Source organism: Melozone crissalis, unplaced genomic scaffold, assembly GCF_028551555.1.
Source record: "Melozone crissalis strain CALT ecotype California unplaced genomic scaffold, PUWL_Pcris_2 ptg000033l_1, whole genome shotgun sequence".
Lineage (NCBI taxonomy): Eukaryota > Metazoa > Chordata > Aves > Passeriformes > Passerellidae > Melozone > Melozone crissalis.
This window is the reverse complement of record NW_026535811.1, coordinates 8918619-8937435: the sequence shown is the minus strand read 5'-3', so window position 1 is coordinate 8937435 and position 18817 is coordinate 8918619. Positions and strand designations below refer to the sequence as shown.

At 48.9% G+C, this 18817-nt stretch overlaps 1 protein-coding gene across 1 annotated transcript; it reads right to left on the bottom strand.

Annotated features, from left to right (window-relative positions):
* Positions 1 to 1684: 1684 nt before the first annotated feature.
* Positions 1685 to 5518, bottom strand: CDKN1B (cyclin dependent kinase inhibitor 1B). The gene is made up of 3 exons (XM_054281966.1): positions 4811 to 5518; positions 4152 to 4282; positions 1685 to 2966 (listed from the first exon to the last, which is right to left on the bottom strand). The coding sequence occupies exons 1-2, from the start codon at positions 5283 to 5285 to the stop codon at positions 4161 to 4163; spliced, it is 597 nt and encodes a 198-aa protein (XP_054137941.1). The 5' UTR covers positions 5286 to 5518; the 3' UTR covers positions 1685 to 2966; positions 4152 to 4160.
* Between the last annotated feature and the right edge of the window lie 13299 nt (positions 5519 to 18817).

Genomic DNA, 18817 nt, shown 5'->3' with positions numbered 1-18817 from the left:
GGATGCTCCCCCCTCTGTCTCCGGCCCCGCGCATCCCCCGGGGGTCACCGGGGGAGGGGAGGAGGCGGGGGCGGCCGCGGCGCTCCCCTGGCGCTGCTGCAGAGAAGCGGCACCGATCGGTCGCGGCAACAAGGAGAAGAGCGACGAAAACGCAAAAAAAAAAAAAAAAAAAATTCAAAATAATAGCGGGGGCGCGGTCAGAGGGCACATCCCAACCCTACGTGACGGAGGAGCAGCACGGACCCCGCCCGCCGCCTCCCTCCCCGGCCCGGGGGCTGCAGCCCCGCCCTGCCCCCGTCCCCCGCCCGGGGGGGTTTGGCTTGCGCCGGCTGCGGGGATAGGCCGGCTCGGGGAGGCGCCGCTATTTATTTTCCACCGAGATCACTTTGTTCTTGCTGGGGAAAAAAAAAAAAAAAAACAAAAAAAAAAAAAAAAGAAAGAAAGAAAAAAAAAAGGAAAACATCACGGTTTTGGTTTGTTTTTTTTTTTTTTTTCTTTCTAAATCTTCGCGAGTGTTTTCCACGTTTGGCGGGCTGGGTTGCGCAGTCCCTGTGCGTGGGGCAGGAGGGCGGGCACGGAGCGTGTCCAGCGATCCCCGCCGCTGCCGGAGCACGGCAGGGGCAGCGCCGGCCGTGCCCGCTCCGGGCTCTCCGCCCGGCCCTGCCCGAGTCGGGCCGACACTGAAGCGGGGATGGCGGCCGGGGTCTCGCCCCCTCGGGGAGGTTTCGGAGCGAGGGCGAGCCCGGGCGCGGCCGGGATAAACAACAGGATCGCGTTGCACAGGGGAGGGGGGTGGACCCTGGCGAGCCTCGCAGGGAGCTGTGCTCCCCCTCCGCCCCCACTCTGTGTTCTTGTACGTGTTTATTTATTCCTCGCAAGCCCCGGGGCTCAGAGCGCCGCTCCCCCGCATCCCCGGGCGGAGGGGCCGCTCGCACCTTGGCGGGCAGGGCCGGGCGCCCCCGCACCTTGGCGGGCATCCCCTCCGGCAGCGGCGGTGCCAGCCCTGCCCGTGCCCGGCCCGGAGCATCCCCGGCGGGGCTGGGGCAGACCGGTGCCTTTCCGGGGCGGGCGAGGCGCCATCTTTGATAGCCACGAGCGCCGCCCGGGGAAGATGCCCGGGGCTCCGGTCACCGGCAGCGAGGCACGGAGGGACAAGCGCGGCAATGCCGGGGATGCGCCGGCTCTCCGATGGCGGCTCTTTGGGGCTCGAGTTTGAGGACTTAGTCCTCTTCACTCCTATACCTCGAAATACCTCCTCTCTCTCAAAAAAAAAACAACCAACCGCACCCCAAACCCCAAAAACGTTTTGACACAGGAAATTCCACTTTTTTACACCACGAGGGCACATCATTCCCAATTACCATAGAGAAGCATTTATGTTGGAAAAGGCCTCTTTCGAATCCAGCTGCTAACCCAGCACTAAACGCTGTCCCCAAGTGCCACATCCACACGTGTTTGAAATCCCTCCCGGGATGGACACTCCACCTCTGCTCCAGCGCCTGAGCACCCTTCCATGAAGAAATGGCATCGCTGCACTACGGGTGCTGCATCCTTTACTCTCACCTCTGCCAGAGACCCGTGAAGAGATGGATACTCAAAGGAAAACTGTTAGTTATTTCTTGCAGTCTTATTTCCTCCTGTGCCAGGCTGAGGGATGTTGAAACACACACTAATGAAGACCATATTTCTTATATATGGCAGTTTTCTTTATTGATTGTTTGATGTGAAACAATATCAATCTGGATTTTTTTTTCCCCCACACATTACAAAAAAAAAATTAAATTGGCTCAGTCTGCAACCTTTTAAGCACAGCCATATTAATTATGAGAAAAAAAAGAAAAAAAAAGAGAAAAAAAAAAAACAAACTGAAAAAACCCTCTAAAAAGTCTACCAAATAGAGCATTTACAAATGCATAAAAACATGCCACTTTGGCTTTATGGGGAAAAAAATATTGTCTTCTAGATTAAAAAAAAAATCTTTTAACATAAATAAGTTAGTATAATTTCTCAGTGTCTTTACAGAGTTATGTACACAGGTACACTTCAAACTTTTTTTTTTATTTTTACATACAGGTACACAGGCAACGTAGAAATACTGTTTAAAGATGTAGTATCCCTTTTCCTCTCACACACAAACACTTTAGGAAGTGGGTCAGATCAGAAAACAACAATATTCCAGATTCAGAGCAAAAGCCTTCCAGATTAGGTTAAAAAAAAAATTAAAAAAAATCAGGCAATGTAATCAGGTGGGATGATTTTACACAACTTTTACAGGCTATCAGTTTTGGTATATGGATTTGGGGGGGTGGGAAGGCGGGGAACTTCTGCTACTATCTAACGGAATCATCACAGCTCCCACCTCTTCAGTTCAATGCTGTAGGAAGAAATTTCACAATAATCTGCTCTGAACAGTTACCACAATGATACATATAAAAAAATTCTTAAAAAAATCTTTAAAAAAATTTTAAAAAGAGAAAAAACACTGTGGACCCACTGAAAGGGACAATACATCTTTAAGTAATACAAAACCTACACTGCTTCTCTTCATAGATTTCTTGGCTTGCTAGGTTGTGAAAGCAAGTTCCAATCGGTCACCCTCTTCCAGTCCCTCCCCCCTCCCAACAAGTTTTATGTGCTACATAAGGTAAAAACTATATACACAGGTAGTACAATGAAGCAAATAAGGAAACACCTAATTGCACAATGCTACATCCAATGCTTTTAGAGGCAGGTCTTTTAAGAGTGCCTAAAATTTAGTGTTATTGTTTGCTTTTTGTTGCTGCTGTTTTGTTGCTGGTTTGTTTTTGTTTTGTTTTTTTTTTCAGTGCTTGTACAGGACCTCCATCTCCCGGAGATCGGCGATATGTTTTTTTTTTTTCCTTTCCCACTACAACTTTACATCTTCCTCTCTTCTTCATCGCCGCCCGCCGCACCCGACGAACGAGGACGCGCACATCCTTTGCGCTCTGAAATGGGAATAATGAAGGAAAAAAAAAAAAAAAAAAAAAAGAGAGGAAAAAAAAGACGAAGGGAAAGCGATTAGAAAACATCGACAAGAAACGCGATCCGCGGCGCAACCGGTTCAAACCGACACCGCATCCCCGGGGCGGGCGGGGCCCCCGCCGCCCCCCCGGCCGCTCCATCCTCCATCCCCCGGCCGCGGGGATGGCGGGGGGACCCCCCGTGCCCCCACCCCCAAAAGCGGGCGGGAGCAGCGGCATTCGCATGGCTCACCCCAGCGGGACTAATTTGTTGCAACTTCTGCTTTACAGCTTAATCTCTCTCCCTCTCTCTCTCTCTGTGCACAATCGCAAATGGTTTTATTGTAAACCTCTCTCCTAACCTCGGCTCCCAAACCGCCGGCGCAATTTTTACCAACTCTCCCAGCCCCAGCCCTGGCCTTAAAACAAAACAACAAGAAGGGGGTAGGGGAGAAGGAAAAAAAAAAAAAAAAAGGGCAAAAAAGGAAGGGAAAAAAAAAACCTGCACAACCCAGCCTCCCATTAACCCGCTCCCTTCCCCCTGCCAGCCTCCAAAACCAAACCAAAACAACGGAAACAAAAAAAAAAAAGGGGGGGGGGGGGGGGGGAACAACCCCAAACCAAACAAAAACAAAACAACCTTGCATTGCTCGGATTTTGAGAAAGTGCCCGGATTCCCCTTAAACCCAACTTCTTGACTTGCAACGCGAGGTGGCCGCGACATGCGACGGCAAGACACGCGAGGTGGAAAAGCCCCGGGGGCGGGGGACAGGGGAAGCCCCCCGAAATCCGCTGGCATCTGACACGATGCACCAGCCGCGCTTCCAGCTCCGTGCCTGAACCCGCAGGGTCCTTGGGAAAGGGCCCTCGGTGCCCATCCCGCAGGAAGGCAGGGTCAGCCCCATCCCTGCCCCAGCCCCTGACGCTGCCGAGCCCAGCCTGGGCTTCGCTCCTTGTTTTGTTCTTTTCAAGCCCTGCGCCTCCCACTCCCCACCCTCCGAAACACACACCCATCGCCGAGCGCTCGGAGAAACCCACCCTTCCTCGCAGAAAACACCCCTCGGAGAGCCCACAGGGGCTCGAAGCCCCCTCCCCAGCTCCTCAGAGATGCGGGATAGACACTCGGTCACCCCTTCTTTCCCTTAATGCCAGACCCTAAAGGGAACTGACCTAAACGCTTTACGTTTGATGTCTTCCTGGGCTTGATTTCTTGGGTGTTTGCTCCACTGAACTGGCACTGGGGGAGTCTTCTGAAACCTCTTCTTCTGTTGTGTTGGCTCTTTTATTTTGAGGAGAGGAATCTAAGGGGGGAAAATTAAAAACAAGGGCGGCGGGGGGGAGAGGAAAGATATTAAAATATTTTCCTTCCAGATGTTTGCTCAGCATCCAGGGGGGATAGACGGAACCGAGGGGGAATATTCCCAGATCCCCATGTCAGGTATCGGCTGAGTGAAGCGAGCAGAGGGTGGGGAAATGGACTTCTCCCTAGGTAGGAGACCCAAGTTCCCTCTTTTCGGCTAAAATCCATATTCCTTTTTTGCTGAGCGCTGTGAACCTCCTCCGACCTGGGCAGGAGCCCGGCTCCCCGCAGTGGGGCGGCGAGGGGTCGCGGGATCTGACCCGCGTCTAAGGGCTCTTCCTTGCAAATCATCCACCGGCTCCCACTCTAGGCGGGACCCCCGGGACTGCAAACACTACCCGGGCTTTTTTAGGGGGAAAGGGTCGGGGGGTGGCACGCCGAGCCGGTGCCACGCGTGGCAGGGGCGGAGGGGCCGGAGCGCCGGCGCTGACACGAGTGGGACGCGGGGCAGAGCCGTGGGGTACGTTACCATCGGCCGCGGGTCTTTTCCTCTGGGCAGTGCACTGCTCTGCTAAGTCCGTCTGATTTTCTGAAACATCAGTCTTTTGAGCTACACAGTGAGTGTCCTCTGAGATTCCCTGAGAACCGACAAAAACCACGGTTTGGCAATTCCCGTTTACATCCAAGCTCTGGCGGCCGGCGGACTTGCAGACGGCTTTCCGTAGCCGGGGGGGTCTGAAGTAGAAGTCGGGCGAGCTCCCCTTCTCCACGGCTTGCCACTCGTACCTGCCTTCCAGCGGCCTGTGATTCTGGAAATCGAAATTCCACTTCCTCTGGTACGTCTCCTTCATCTCCTGCAGGTGTTTCTTAAATTCCCTGTTGAGCTCTTCGTGGTTCACCGGCCCGAAGAGGTTCCGGCACGCTGACGGCTTCGGGTACTCCGACTGCCTGGCCTCCATGCGCTCCAAGGTAGGGCTCCCATTAGAAATGCGCACGTTTGACATCTCCCCGCACGCTGTTGCTCCAGGCGGGGGTTGTTGTGCTCGCTGCTCTCTCTCCGCGGCCTCCGACGCCTTTTATTTCCCGGCGCCCGGCGGCTCCGCCCGGCGGCTCCGCTCCGCGCCTCCGCTCCGCGCTGCCCCGCGCTGCGGCCCCGCCTCGGCTCCGCTCGCCCTCGGCCCGCGGAGAAGGGGCGAGGAGGCGCCCTTGCATAAGCGCCGGCCCGGGGATGAGCCCCGAGAGCCGCCGCTGCTGCCGCCGCCGCCGGGGAGCCCCGGGCGGGAGAGGAGCGGAGCGCGGCGCTGCCCCCGCGGTGCCGGGTCCGCCGCCGGTGGCGATGGCGCTGGTACCGGTGATGCGCCTGCCGATCGCACCGCCGACGCGTAGTAAAAGCGAGACGGAAAAAAACAAGAGGAGACGAGCCCAATATGGCGATTGAAGGGAGGCTGACGAAGGAGAGAATGATTGACAGGAACGAGTCGATTTAAACAGCGGAGCCGTGCCATTGGTCGCAGCGGCGGGCGCCGCCCCGTCCGCTCGGCCCTGCCCTGCCCCGCCGCCGGCTCTAAAGGTGGGACGGGGCGAGCCAAGGGAAAAGCGAGAGGGGTGGGACGGCACCCCCGAGCCCGCTCCTCTCGTTCGTCTGTAAAGCCCGCAAAGCCCGGCGGGGTTTGTGCCACCCCGCAAAAACACGCACCCCATCCCGAGCGTCTGAGGAATGGTGACGGCCGGTTTTGAGTCGTGGCTGTCTGTGACAGCAGCGTCCCACCGCGCTGCTTTGCACTGGTTGGGCTCTGCGACACGTCCCCAACGAGGTCCGGGGCTGGGGGCAGGCTGAGCAGCCCGGGACATGCCGCGGGGACCAGAACCCCGACCCGCAGCACCCCGAGCCCACTGCCCGCGGAGATGATGGGCTGCTGGCTCCTAGTGCCAAAACGATCTCCTGCCCTCTCGGCAAATAAAGGACTAGTTAAGAAATGTGTCTAAAATAATCTCTGCTGGGGTTTTAGATGTCAGCTACTCGGGGAAAGTAAAAATAAAAACAGCATTGGGGTTTGTCCTGTTTGTGTGCTCAAGAGATTAGATGAGCAAAGAGACACAGCCAGGGATTTTCTAAGCAGCTTCCTCGGATGGTCAGAGCAGGTGTGGTGGACATGAGAGGAATCGTGCACTCCTCTCTGGTCCCCTTTTCTCCAGCCCTTTCCACAGGCATCTTCACTCACCAGGCAGGGCAGCCCCCAGTGTGCTGTGTGACACTGTGGGTTCTCTCAGGCACTAAAGGAGATTTCCAGGTGCCCAGATGTGGTGTCTGACTCTTTGGAGGGCACAGAAGGCTCTTCACACCAATCCCTCTGGGCAGGTCTCCTTTGCAGGCAGAGCAACCCTGCCCAAACTGCACGGTGGGAGGGTGAGGGGGATACACAAGTAGCAAAGCTGTCTCAGCAAGGCAGGGGTCAATATAATTGGCTTTAACTGGCTGAGATGGGAGCCAGTAGGTTTGGCCTTGAAGACGTGGAGATTTTACACACTGGAGAGAGGACACAACCTTCACACAGTGCTCAAGCCCAGGCCAGCACTTTGCTGGCCATCATCAGCCTCAAGGCCTCCAGCTTCTGCTCACACCACTAAACAGAGTAATCTCAGTATCATCAGACCCAAGTTCAAAAAAAATTATGTGTACAGGCAAAAATAAACCCAAAACCAAAACAAATTAGATTAGTTTAAAAACCACAAGGTTGAAATACATTATTAGCCACATTATTTTTATTTATATGCTGGGGATTTTAGTACTTGGAAGTTGTTTTTCAACCGTTCTCAGAAACTACAAGTTTCAGCAATTCACTTGCAGAAAATTAAAGCTGATATTCACATGCCTGCAGGACCTGAGGTGTTTTTTTGAAGTTGCAAGTCCATGATAAAACTCTATCAGCTGGAAAAAGTGGGCCTGCATCTGCTGTATTTGCAGGATTTCATTTTTCTAGGTTTTCCTGTGTTTGACTTCCATTGCCACCAGCAAAGAAGCTCCATTTCAAGCTTCACTTTCTCTGTCAGGTGTAGGGACACTAAGCTTGTTTTGCTGATCCTCAGGAGGAAGCTGTAACTGAGAGATCTGCAGAAAGTGTCTGAGGATGCCCAGGGCTCATCCTGCTGGTGGGGCTTTCCCTGCTGGTAACCTGCTGAGTGTCCCACCCCAGACTCCCGAGGTGAGGAGTTCCCATTCTCTGCTCTCTGGGAGCCTCTGCTTGTCCCCCTAAGCCACAAGGGAAAGGCAACACTCTTGTCTGTTGTACCAGAGTATAAACACAAACTAGGAGAAAGAAAAAAAGTGTGGGGAGTGTGAGTTTCCAAATACTGAAAATGACTCCATACCCCACGAGTAAAGCAGCAACAGAATTATGGCAGTGCAACACAGAGCACTGATTTATCTGAAGCCTTTGGAAAAGAAATAAAAAAAAAAGAAAAAAAAAAGTTACTGTAGGACAAGAACCTTCTGGGGTTTTTTTGTTGTTGTTCTGTTTATACTTCCCTCAGTACAAGGGCCTGAGACTGAGTCCCTGGATGCTGTACAAGTATATTGAGCACGAATAATTAAATCCAAAGGGGAGGAGGAGGAGGAGGGGGGTGGGGAAGGAGAAGAGGGGCGCGAATAATTTAAGCCGCTGATGGAAGCAAGGGAGAAAATGAAAGAGAAGTGGTCTGCCCCTCTGTTTATCCCTCTATCCCTTCTCCTCTATCCCTGCCTCGCTCTCAGGGTTTGGGGAGAGGGAAAGGGGACGGGGGTACCCCCGCAGCCGCGGCTTTCCGGGGGCAGCACAGCCCCAAACCCGCGCCGCCGGAAACCTTGGGGTCGCGCTGGGACAAATCATGAGGAAAAGGGGTAAAATTAAGGAGAAAAATAAAAAAAAAAATTAAATTCAGGGTGTCTCCCCCGGGGTGGGAGCATCCGCATCCCCAGAGCATCCGCGGCCGTGCTCGGGGATCGGGGTTGGTCCCCGCCGCTCTTTCGGCTCTCTCGGCTCGTCCCCCTTCTTTCCCCTGCGATCTCGGCAATCCACCTTAAATCGCTGCGGCTGCCGAGGAGAAAAAAAAAAAAAAAAAAGAAAAAAAAGAAAGAAAAAAAAAAAGAGAGAGAAAAAAAGAAGGCTGTGTCTGCAGCGACCTTGCCATGATCTAAAGTGTTTTGTTTACAGTCAGGCACCCCCGATGGCTGCAGCAAATCGGGACGGAGGCAGGCGCCCGCCCGTAGTAGCAGCGAAGCGTGGAAAAAAAAAAAAAAAATACAGGAAAAAAAAATATACTCGAAAGTGGCGGAGCGGAGCTGTGGAAAAGATCAGAGCGCCATCGTCTTGCAGGAGAGGGGCACAGCAGTGGGGCTGCGGGGTGGGGACGGGGCCAGCTCCGAGCCGCCCCCGCGGAGCTGCGGCCTCCCACGGCCGGCTCTGCCCCGGCCCTGCCGGAGATGCGGCCAAAGCTCGCAGGAGAGGGCTGGAGAAAGAAAGGAAAACAAACAACAACACCAAACCCCAAACAAAACTCGGAGGAGTGAAGCGGGAAGGAGGAAGGAGTGTTTATAAGGAGGTCTGGGCGAAGGATGTCCTGGCTCCCCTGACAGGGTCGGGACACCCTGTCCCCTCTCTTCCCCCTACCCCTCTCCTCGCTCTTGTTTGGGCTTTTCCACTGGCCGGGCTGCTCGCTGTTTTTCTTCCCTCCAGAATGGCTTAGGCAAGCCTCCCGGCTCCTTTTTGGCCACCCTCCTTCCCCAGCACTTTATAAGGCTGCCCAGTGAACCAGCAAAGCCCATCTGAACCACTCACACAAAGCATCTGGGCTGCTCAGGATTTCATACATTCCCTTGTAAGAAGGGGAGAAATTGGGAATCATACCTGAGCTCCTCCACCAGGATGTGTCCTCCAGAGTTGAGGATGAAGAAAGCAGGGATATGGCATGACCCATCTGGAGGTTTGAGGAGGTTTGTTCCTACCCCACCTCTCCAGGTTTTCAGGCCAAGTGCTGATTTCTGTAAGAGATGTGGGGCGAGCTTTCCATGGGATTTGGGGGGCAGGCCCCAAGTATTCACCATGATATTCACTTAACAGGAGCCCTTCCCTTCTGGGCAGGATTAGAGCCCGGTGAGCTTCGGCAGCAGAGACTGTGTAGGAAGGAAAGAGCCACTTCAGTGTACCAAGGCTCTGGGACATGATCCAGTAATGCCAAGGGGGGCAAGAAGATGCTATCCTCATGTGCAAATGGCATTTGAGACCTTTTGCTCATTTGCTGTAAACTCTAGAGGGAGCCTAAGGACAGAGATCAGCGCCAGGACTTGGCCTTACTGCTGGCAGCATCCCCAGGTGCCATCCCCACTGTGGGCTCTGCTCCCGCTCCCCTCTGTGTTTATAAAGTTCTGCCAGGGGTCCCAGCCCTGCCAGCACCTGCAGCAGCCTTGGGTGGATTTTGAGTCCTCCTTGTTGGAGTGCTGGCAAGGTACAGCTTGGGAGTGTCCTTAACATGGGATTTGGGGTGTCCTTGAGGGGATTTGAGGGTGTCCTTAATGGGATTTAAAAGGCAGGTGCTGTGTCAGAAATGCCTCTTCTGTGCTATAACCATAGAGCAGGTTACACAGTTATATCTGCAGAAGATACAGGTTAAATTTCTATCACTAAAAGTACTCATTCCAAAGAGAGAATTCATTCTCCAAAGAGAGAACTCTGCTTTGTCACCAGCTTCCCTTGACATGCTAAAGGAGCAGTCCTTCCAAAATACTCTGATTTTGCCTCAGGGAAGACTCTTCTGGTCTGGCTCAGACAATTTTATTTTTGTTTTTCATTTTGTTTGATGTACAAAATTGAACTTGCCCCTGAAGCTTGCAAGCTTGAACTGCCCCTGAAGCACAGGTGAAGCCAGGAGTGTCTTACAGCCAGCAGTGATGGATGCACTTTTCTGGGTAACCAACTTCTCCTTTTTCAAACCAGGAACAAGAAAGAGGATGTTAATATACAGTCCCTAAAAATAAATACACACACTTGCACGTGATTATGTCGAGTGGTCCCAACAAACACTACTGTTGTAGAGGTGAGGCCTAAATCAGTAAATTGATTAATTTTCTGTGAAGTGACCTGATTTCTCTGAAGAAAACACACCATATAAAAAAAAGTAATCTTCAGCCTAACTCCATGTCTGTAGGACTTCTCATTTAATACATCACATAACTCATGCCACTTTGTTAGAATAGCAAATTTGTAACATAAGAGTCTTAACTAGAGGCTTCTTATGGCAGCTAAAGTTCCTTTGCCTTTCTGTGTTCCTTCCCTTCCCTCCTGCTCCTCTCTCCCTCCCCTTCTCCTTCCCTTTCCTTCTCCCTCTCCCCCTCTCCCTTTTCAGGGTGTGGGGGGGATTAACGTGCTCTGTGTTTTAAAAGTTCTGAGTATCAAAAGCCCAAAGCAGGAGCTGAGCACCAACAATAACCAGGAGCTATTGTTGTCACTGTGAGATTAAACAGTTTTCCATCCCCTTGCTCTGCCACCTATGCCTTTAAGAAAATTTCCCAACAGAAGAGTTATGTGCCGTGGAAATGAGTTGTCCTGTTTTTCTACAAAGCCTGAAGTGAACCTTTCTGGGAAGGGAATGATATTTTGTAGCAATGTTTTCTCAAGTACAATTCTTTAGGTTCCCGAGTGATGACACATTGTACAGCAATGCTCTTGGCACAAGGCGTTCATCTGTGAGAAGGGATGCTGGCCTCATTTCTTACAGCCATTCATTAAATAAAAACACCCTCTGTCATGTGTTATGTTCCTCTGAAATGTTTAATGTTTTTAGTGCCTGAAATTATATGGTGCCTGGATAATTTTTTTTTCCCAGAACACAGCTCTAACCTCTCAGTCAGTTACTGAATGTTGTTGGAAGAGCTTGCTATTTTTCGTTAGTGTTGTGTTTTGTCTTCATTTGGTAGGGTCCCAACCTCATGCAACAGGCTTTTTCAGAAATACAGAACTATGTAAATGTGGTGCTTACAGCTGACCACAAAGAGGCCGCTCACCAAAAAAATACCCCAACATAAAAACATCTGCATATGTCAGAATTGTAGGCATTCTGGGTGCTGTTTACATGAGAATCTAGCCCAGTTCTCTTTTTTATTTTTATTTTTATTTTTCTCTTTTCTTTCTTTTTCCTTCTTTTTCTTGTTTTTCTTTCTTTTTCTTTTTTTTTTTTCTTTTTTTTTTCTTTCCCCAATGGGCTGTATTAATTGCCTTAGGATCAAGAGGTCTACGAACATCTTCCTTATATATACAGAGGAACTGGTCTGGCTACTTTCTAAACCCTTTAAGGAAGATGACCCATCTCACATACCAAAATGATGGCATTAAGAAACAGATTACTATCAGGGCTTGGGATCTGAGTTCTGGTTCTGGCTTCCCTTGGCCATGTCATGCACATTGCTGCAACTCTTGGCACCTCCATTTCTTCCCTCACCCTTTTTCCTAATCTGTTTAGACTTTTAGCCATTGGAAACACTCTGTTTGTACAGTACCACATCTTGTTTGTGTTAACCAACATAGCAAGGCAGTTGTACAGCTCTGGGATGCAAAAGCCAGGGCATTAACCTATAGTAATGGGATGTTATTACAGAGGAAGATGGAAAGTGGATTCTGCCAGCATCTGGCACTGGGAAAATTGTTATGAGGTAGGTGACAGGCATTTCAGAGAATCATAGAATCACAAAATGGCTGGGGTTGGAAGGGACCTTAAAGATCACACAGTTTTCCACCCTCCTGCCTAGGGTAGTGCCACCTTCCACTATCCCAGGTCTCTCAGAGCCCTGTCCAATCTGGCCTTGGACACTTCCAGGGATCCAGGGGCAACCACAGCTTTTCTGGACACCCTGTGCCTGGGCCTTACCACCCTCACAGGGAAGAATTTCTTCCTAATACCCAATCTACACTTGCTCTCTGTCAGTGTGAAGCCATTCCGCCTTTCCCTGTGGCTCCAGGCCCTTGTAAAAAGAAGTGCCCCACCACCATCCTTCCAGCCATGCCCACCAGGATGGTCCTGCCAGGGCAAGAGCCTCCTAAGCCCAGTTACCAAGGGGCTGCATCAGTGCTCCTGACCCTGTTCATGACTGACCTAAACCAGCCAAGCCTAAAAAAGTAGAGCAAGCTGGCAAGTCAAAAAGCAAACACTCTCTCACTGAAGCCAGCCTATTGCAAAATGCAGCTGTGGCCATGATTTCAGTGGCTTTTCATGAGAAAGATGGAAAAAGAGAGGCCTTTTATTTACCAGCACTTGTTCTAGGTTTCCCTCATAAGGAGTTAAACATTTCTCTGGGCAGAAGCCTAATCTGCTGTGATTTTGACTCTCACAAGCTGCTTGGTTTGTTCTGGCTGCCAGCAGCTAAACTGGGACATCTATTCAAAGAGAAGTACCTGAAAGCATCACTTTAAAGGATTTGTCACCTTGTTATCTCTAGTTTGAAAGGTTTTTGAGAACAACATCCACTCAGGGTGTTTGCAAAGGACAAAGTTATCATCACAAATATCACAGTTTATATTTAATAACTGGCTTCAATGACAGCAACAAAACATAGCTAATACTATGAGAGGCCCTGGCAATCCTCCTTTTCTTCTGTTGCCCCCCACCCCAAGGCTGCAAAAGACAGCTGGGAAATAAAAAAAGCAGCAAAAGCTATGGTCTGGCTCAAAAATTGTTCCTTGGATCTCTGTAGCAATGTCCTTACAGAAGTTCTTCTATTCCTGGTGGTCTCCAGCACTCTCAAGCCATGGTCAACCTCTCAGAACTCCTTTGCCCTTCAAAACCAATGAAAACTGCCAAAAATTAACCTGTCCCTGTGGATGTCTTTTTGAACCTACAGCACCCTGATGACAGCCAGAGCTTTCCAGGCCAGTAGGGAGCCTTTCCTTGCAAGCCTTCAGAGCAAACTGCGAGACCTTGCTAGACCCTGCCTTGGGATCGCCTTGCTCTGGTGTGGCTGTTTTGCTCATCCCCAGAGTTAGAAACAAACACCCCAACTCTCAGCAGGCAGAAGAGCCTGGTCAGGCCACATAAAGCCTGCTGAGAAGTCAGCGCCAGCTCCTCCAAGGCATCCAGGTGTGTAAGCACCTTGGAAAACCTCTCTGTAATCCAGGGTGGTTGGCAAGAAGCCTCCTCAGGGTGCCTGGTGGGAAGGGGGGAGGTTGGGATGGCTCTGAGGGTGCAAAGTCACTGCAGGGATTTCATAAGGCTGGGTTTTCAAAAAGATCATATGGTGGGGTTCTTTATCATTTCTTCTGCTCTTTTGAGGCTTCCTCCTTACCCACAGGAACTAGAAGCTCATTCTGCTGTGAAGATTCAAGGATTGTGGCAGTAGCATGGCTTCAGGACCATGAGATTTAAGACAAGAGATAATTGACACAGCAGAACAGTGAGAAGTGCTCACACCAGGAGCTGAGCTCCACTTTGGCTGCACAAGGGAGAGTGGACTTCAGCTCTGGACATTTGACCTGGAGAAGTATTTGGGAATTCTTTCCAAAGGTTCAAAGCTACTGAAGTCCTCTTTTCAAGAGTGACTTCAGCACCAGAGCACCTCAACTTCATTAGTGCAGACCTCCAAGGTAACATTCTCAAAAGTAGTTACATCAATGTCATGTAACTACATCATTGTGCTGCCTGTGAAAAATGTTTCTATTTAATTGAAGTGATTTCAAGTTGGTCCTGCCGCTTCTGTGAATGTTCCTGACAATGTTTTAAAATAGCCATTTGTTTCTTCTTACAAATTGCCAATTTTTGTAAGGGTGATTTAGTGGGATCTCTTGGTGAGAGCAGAAGCATCTCCTGCAGCTTTCTTTCCTCCCTGCTAATTCTTGGTAGATAAAGCTAATGATAATGCTAATAAACTGTTTTTCTTTTGTACATTCAGATATTGGGCCCACCTGGGGGCTAGATACTTCTGAGCAATTTTACAGAATTTATATTTAATTAATAAATAATGTGATTCTTTTCCTTTTTGACCTCTACCAAGCCTATCTTTCAGAAAGTCAAGTAGAAGGCTTTCTTTTCCCCAGCAAGTACTGAACTCTAGGCCTGGCAAAGAGCCAGAGCACACAGGGACAATGTTCCACAGTAACATTTTGTATCTAATTTTAAAAAATAACAACAACAGCCGACTCACACATGAAATAAAACATCTTTCTTGTCCTCCTCCCTTTGTTTTACAAATATTCATTTATTCATCATACTTCCTGTAAAAATGCCTGCACACATACACACTCACACTGGATTTTTCTGCTGAAGAAATGATGTGTTAAGATGTTTTGTATTATTTTTATGAATTTGGTTTGGCTTACATCAAGCTACTGTGAACGATCCCCCATCTCAAGGTCTCTATGGCAAGGGATTTCTGGGTGACTGATGGTTTGGATTGCTTCAGTTTGGGGGTGCTCCTCTTCAAAAAATCTGCAGAAACCCATTGTTTCTATGTTCTCTCATACTGAGTACCTTAAAGCAGAGAGACTGCTAAGTCACTCTGGAAAATACTGGCCTGGAAGACTTCACCCATCTGTGCAAATACACCACAATCCAATTAAACTGGCAGACTTTGCAATTATTTGCAGATTTCCCCAATCTGGCAGCTGCAAGCAGATACAGCCTGTGTTGCATAAGTGAGTTGTTGCAAGCCCTGTGCCCCACGGCCTGAGAGAGCTCCCCAGAATCCTGGAGGAGGAGGAGTGGGGTGTCCTGCAGGTGGGCACACACCAAAGGGATGGGCTGCAGTGCCAAAAGCAGCCCCTAGCTGAGCTAGGAGTTAATTGTAATGTAAAACATTACAATTGGCTGCACCATCCTCTCCACAACTACAGTGTCACCAAGCCAACTGAAGAGTGAAGAGGTTCCCATCCTTTGCCACTCATTCTTACATCAACTTTAAGCAAAGCCTTTAAAATGAAACTGAAATGTAAGGAAAGAAATTAATGGAAAATAAAAGGGTTGTGGAAGGGAAATAATGCAGATGATTTTGCAGCAACAAAATCAATACAAACTGCTGCACTTTCACCACTGAGGAAAAGGGAGGTCAAGAAGTAGCCTTTTTCTGAGGAAGGAAAGATGCAAAACTCAGTAGTAACCACAAGACTACTTCCCCAACCTGTGTCAGCACAGAGCTAATGTTTGTGCTGGCAGGGGGAATGAGGGAAGGTGAGCTGGATGATTTCTGTGGCAGTGGGGATGGGATTCCCTCTGCCAGACAGATTAAGATACCCAAATGCTCAAAAGATACTTTCACTCAAAAATACTTTCAATTCAAAGAAGCAGTGTTTGTCCCTAACAGCTCATTTGAAATTAATCACATTAGTCCAAGCTTCAGGCTAACTTCTTAAAATCTAGACTCTTGTGAAAAGCCCACCAAAACAAAACTTCTTCAAAGTCACTTTTTCCCCACCATCACCATTTCCAGCTGCACATTTTCGCCCTGGTTTCACCTTCTCTCTCAGTCGAGTGGATGCTCCTCTTGGGCAAGGTTTTAGCCAGGCCTGGCAAGTGCCTCAGGTTAAATTAGTAATAAAGGGTGGGGCTTTGTTTAATATTCAGTGTAGCTGCCAGGTCTGGTTCACTCTGGTTCACCAAGAGTGGTGTTGGCAGGAGCCACAGGTCAGTAAATGGTGGTCACTGAATCTTGGCCCCAGGTGCTCAGCCATGGAGGGAATTCCCAGTCCTCAGCTGGTATTTCCATGCAACATCAGAGGGAGATCCCCCAAAGGAAATGAGATGCTTTCACAATCTGTGAAGTCGCTGGAACCCCGTGGCCCCCAGAATGTGAGTGGACATATGAGGAGTCTACTCTAGGCACCACCCATGGCTGCTGCAGGCTCTTTTGGAAACCATGGAACTGCAAGGAAAAAATTATAATTAAAATTAAAATTATAATTATAATTATATATAAATATATAATATTTATATAAATATAAAAATAATAATGTCTAATTTTTATATTGTTATATATAAAATATATAATATAATAAATATTTTATATGTTATAATTATGAATATATAATTAATAAATTATATTTATGTTACTGTATAATTATTGCTATAAATATATATCTATATGTTTCTATTTTAAAATGAATATATCTGTTGTTAATTCTCTCTGTCTATTTCTTTTGTTCTGATATTTATTTGTGTCATGCAAAAATGAAAATATTTCACTAGAGGAGAGCTAACAGGCTCTAAGATAAGCAGTTCAGTAATCTTCTCTGAACATCCATTTAAAAAGGGATTCAAGTAGCATGATGTTCTAGCCGTGTGGTGTAGGCACCTTCATAGAAATAAGGGAGAAAATGGATGAAAAAGCAAAAAAGTTAAAAGGAATAGTTCCAGAGCATTGTTCTCTACCTGGATAACAGAGCTCAAGCTTTTGATCTTGAGGCTGGGATTTGTCTCCATTATTGCTGATACATCCCCTTTCTCCTTACTCCTATAGAATATCCTCTTGCCAGACCCTGCAGCACTTTCTGGGAAACTGAAATCTTCTGGTGAGCAGATCTCCTAGTTTGTGCTTTCTAGTCCATGCAGGTGAAATAGCATTGGCTCATCCTTTCTGGGGCAGTTTGCAGTGGAATATGAAAATCCCAGCCATCACAGAGCACAGGACTCGAGTCACCTCATTTTAGCTGCAGAAGATGGGATTCCTCACCTGAACTGCTCATTTTCCCACCCAACGGAGCACCAGGAGAAGACAAGTCGTTCTTCTTCTCTGGGACCCCAGCTGGGATGGGTGAATCCCCCTCTGGATGTGCCTGTGTCTGTCTGTGGACTTTGGAGGGTCCCTGCACATTGAGTTCAGACTGGATATGAGCTTCCACTCAGGCCTGAGTCAAACGAGCCTTGCCCATAGTGCTGGCATCTCCCCGAGGTTTCCATTTGCAGCAGCACTCTAACAGATGCTGAGAATACATTAAATGCTTTCCTAATGTCACATTCCCATGGCTGCAATCATGGTAATTGCCTCAGTGGAGTTTTGCAATTGCAAACGAGCAGGAAGCCATCTGCAAAGGAATCTGTCTATTAAGATGTGGCCCCTACTCTGGAAGTGCTTGAAAAGCCCCAGCACATTTCTTGGGCTTAAGATAGAAAATAAAAAAAATAAATTAACAAAAAAAAAAAGTCAGACTCCTGCAGCAGTATGGAAAGTATCCAGAATATACTCCAGTGATCCAAGGAATAGACTGACTTTTGCTTTGGGACTGTGCTAATTAAATACTGCTAACTACATCTGAATAGAATTAAGTCTAATTTAAGGCCCTTTCTGAGCTCCGGGGCAATGCAGGCTTGTCCTAAAAAAAGAAATTACCGACTGCTGACAACAGGTGTCAGCAACAGGAGTGGCTGAAGCGGGGCTGAATGTGAATTAGCTGCAAGTGTAGGCAAGGACAAGCCAAGCTCAGCAGAGTTTCTGCAGCCACGGTGAGACCTGGCTGGAAGCAGGCATAAACCTGGGCAGCAGAGCAGGTAGGAGCCAGAGCAGCCAAGGGTGCAGCTGCTCTCATCGGTGTGTGCACATAATCAGTGCAGATCTGATTTTCTGTGGCATAGATAAGGTTTGCTTTAGCACCACACATGCCAAAAGCACCTTGGGTTCCCATAGGAATTCTTGGGGGGCAGCCAAAGGGAGTGTTTTGCAATGAGCACTGTGCTCCCTTCCTCTTACTGCTCCCCACTGCCCTGCAGTCCACAGGAGTTCCCCAAGGAGGGATCAGGTGTTTTGCTTCTCTTTTCCGTGTGTATCCATATTAAAGTCAAGCAGGAAAGGTGCTACAAAGGCCTTGGACACACCAGAGCACTGCTGGCCCCACCAGTCCTTTGCTGGCAGCTCTTTCACTGCCATTTCCTGCTGGCTCCTCCACTGTTTTTCTCATCAGGTTTCTTTAGCAACATCCCATGGCTCTTCTTCTCTCCCCCCCCTTGCTCTTTTGCTTTTAAATATACATTTATGATGGGGGATTTTTCCATGCCCTTTCTCTGTAATTTATCCCATATGTGTATACGACTCTTCCCATAAAAAGCTTTTGCCCAAGTCTGTCTTTGGTTTTCATGTTTTGGCTTTCTTTTTTAATAATTTTTGCTGTCATGCTCTTTTTCTCCACTGCTTTCAAACCCAGGCCTGTTTAACCCTTCCAGCCTTCCTGACCTCCACAAGCACAAACATCAGTTCTCTCTCCATGCACTGTCATTCCCTCTCCACCAAGGAAGCAAGAAAAACAGGTTTGTGGTTGGTATTTGTTAACAGAATGAAACCAGCAGGTTGAAATTCCTCTGGGCTTGTTTTTGATTTGGTAAAAAGAAGGGGTGAGGGCAGGGCTGAGAGCCGAGGACACACACCCAGGCTCCCACCTGAGCTGAGTGGGACACCTGCTCCTCCACAGGCATGGGGAGGGGAAAGGCAGCAAATCCACACTCAGTTTCATCCATTTCAAAAGAGTCACACCCAGCCCAAATTAACACCCCTGTTTTAATTTACCTTCCTACCTCCTGTTAGAGTAATTTATCT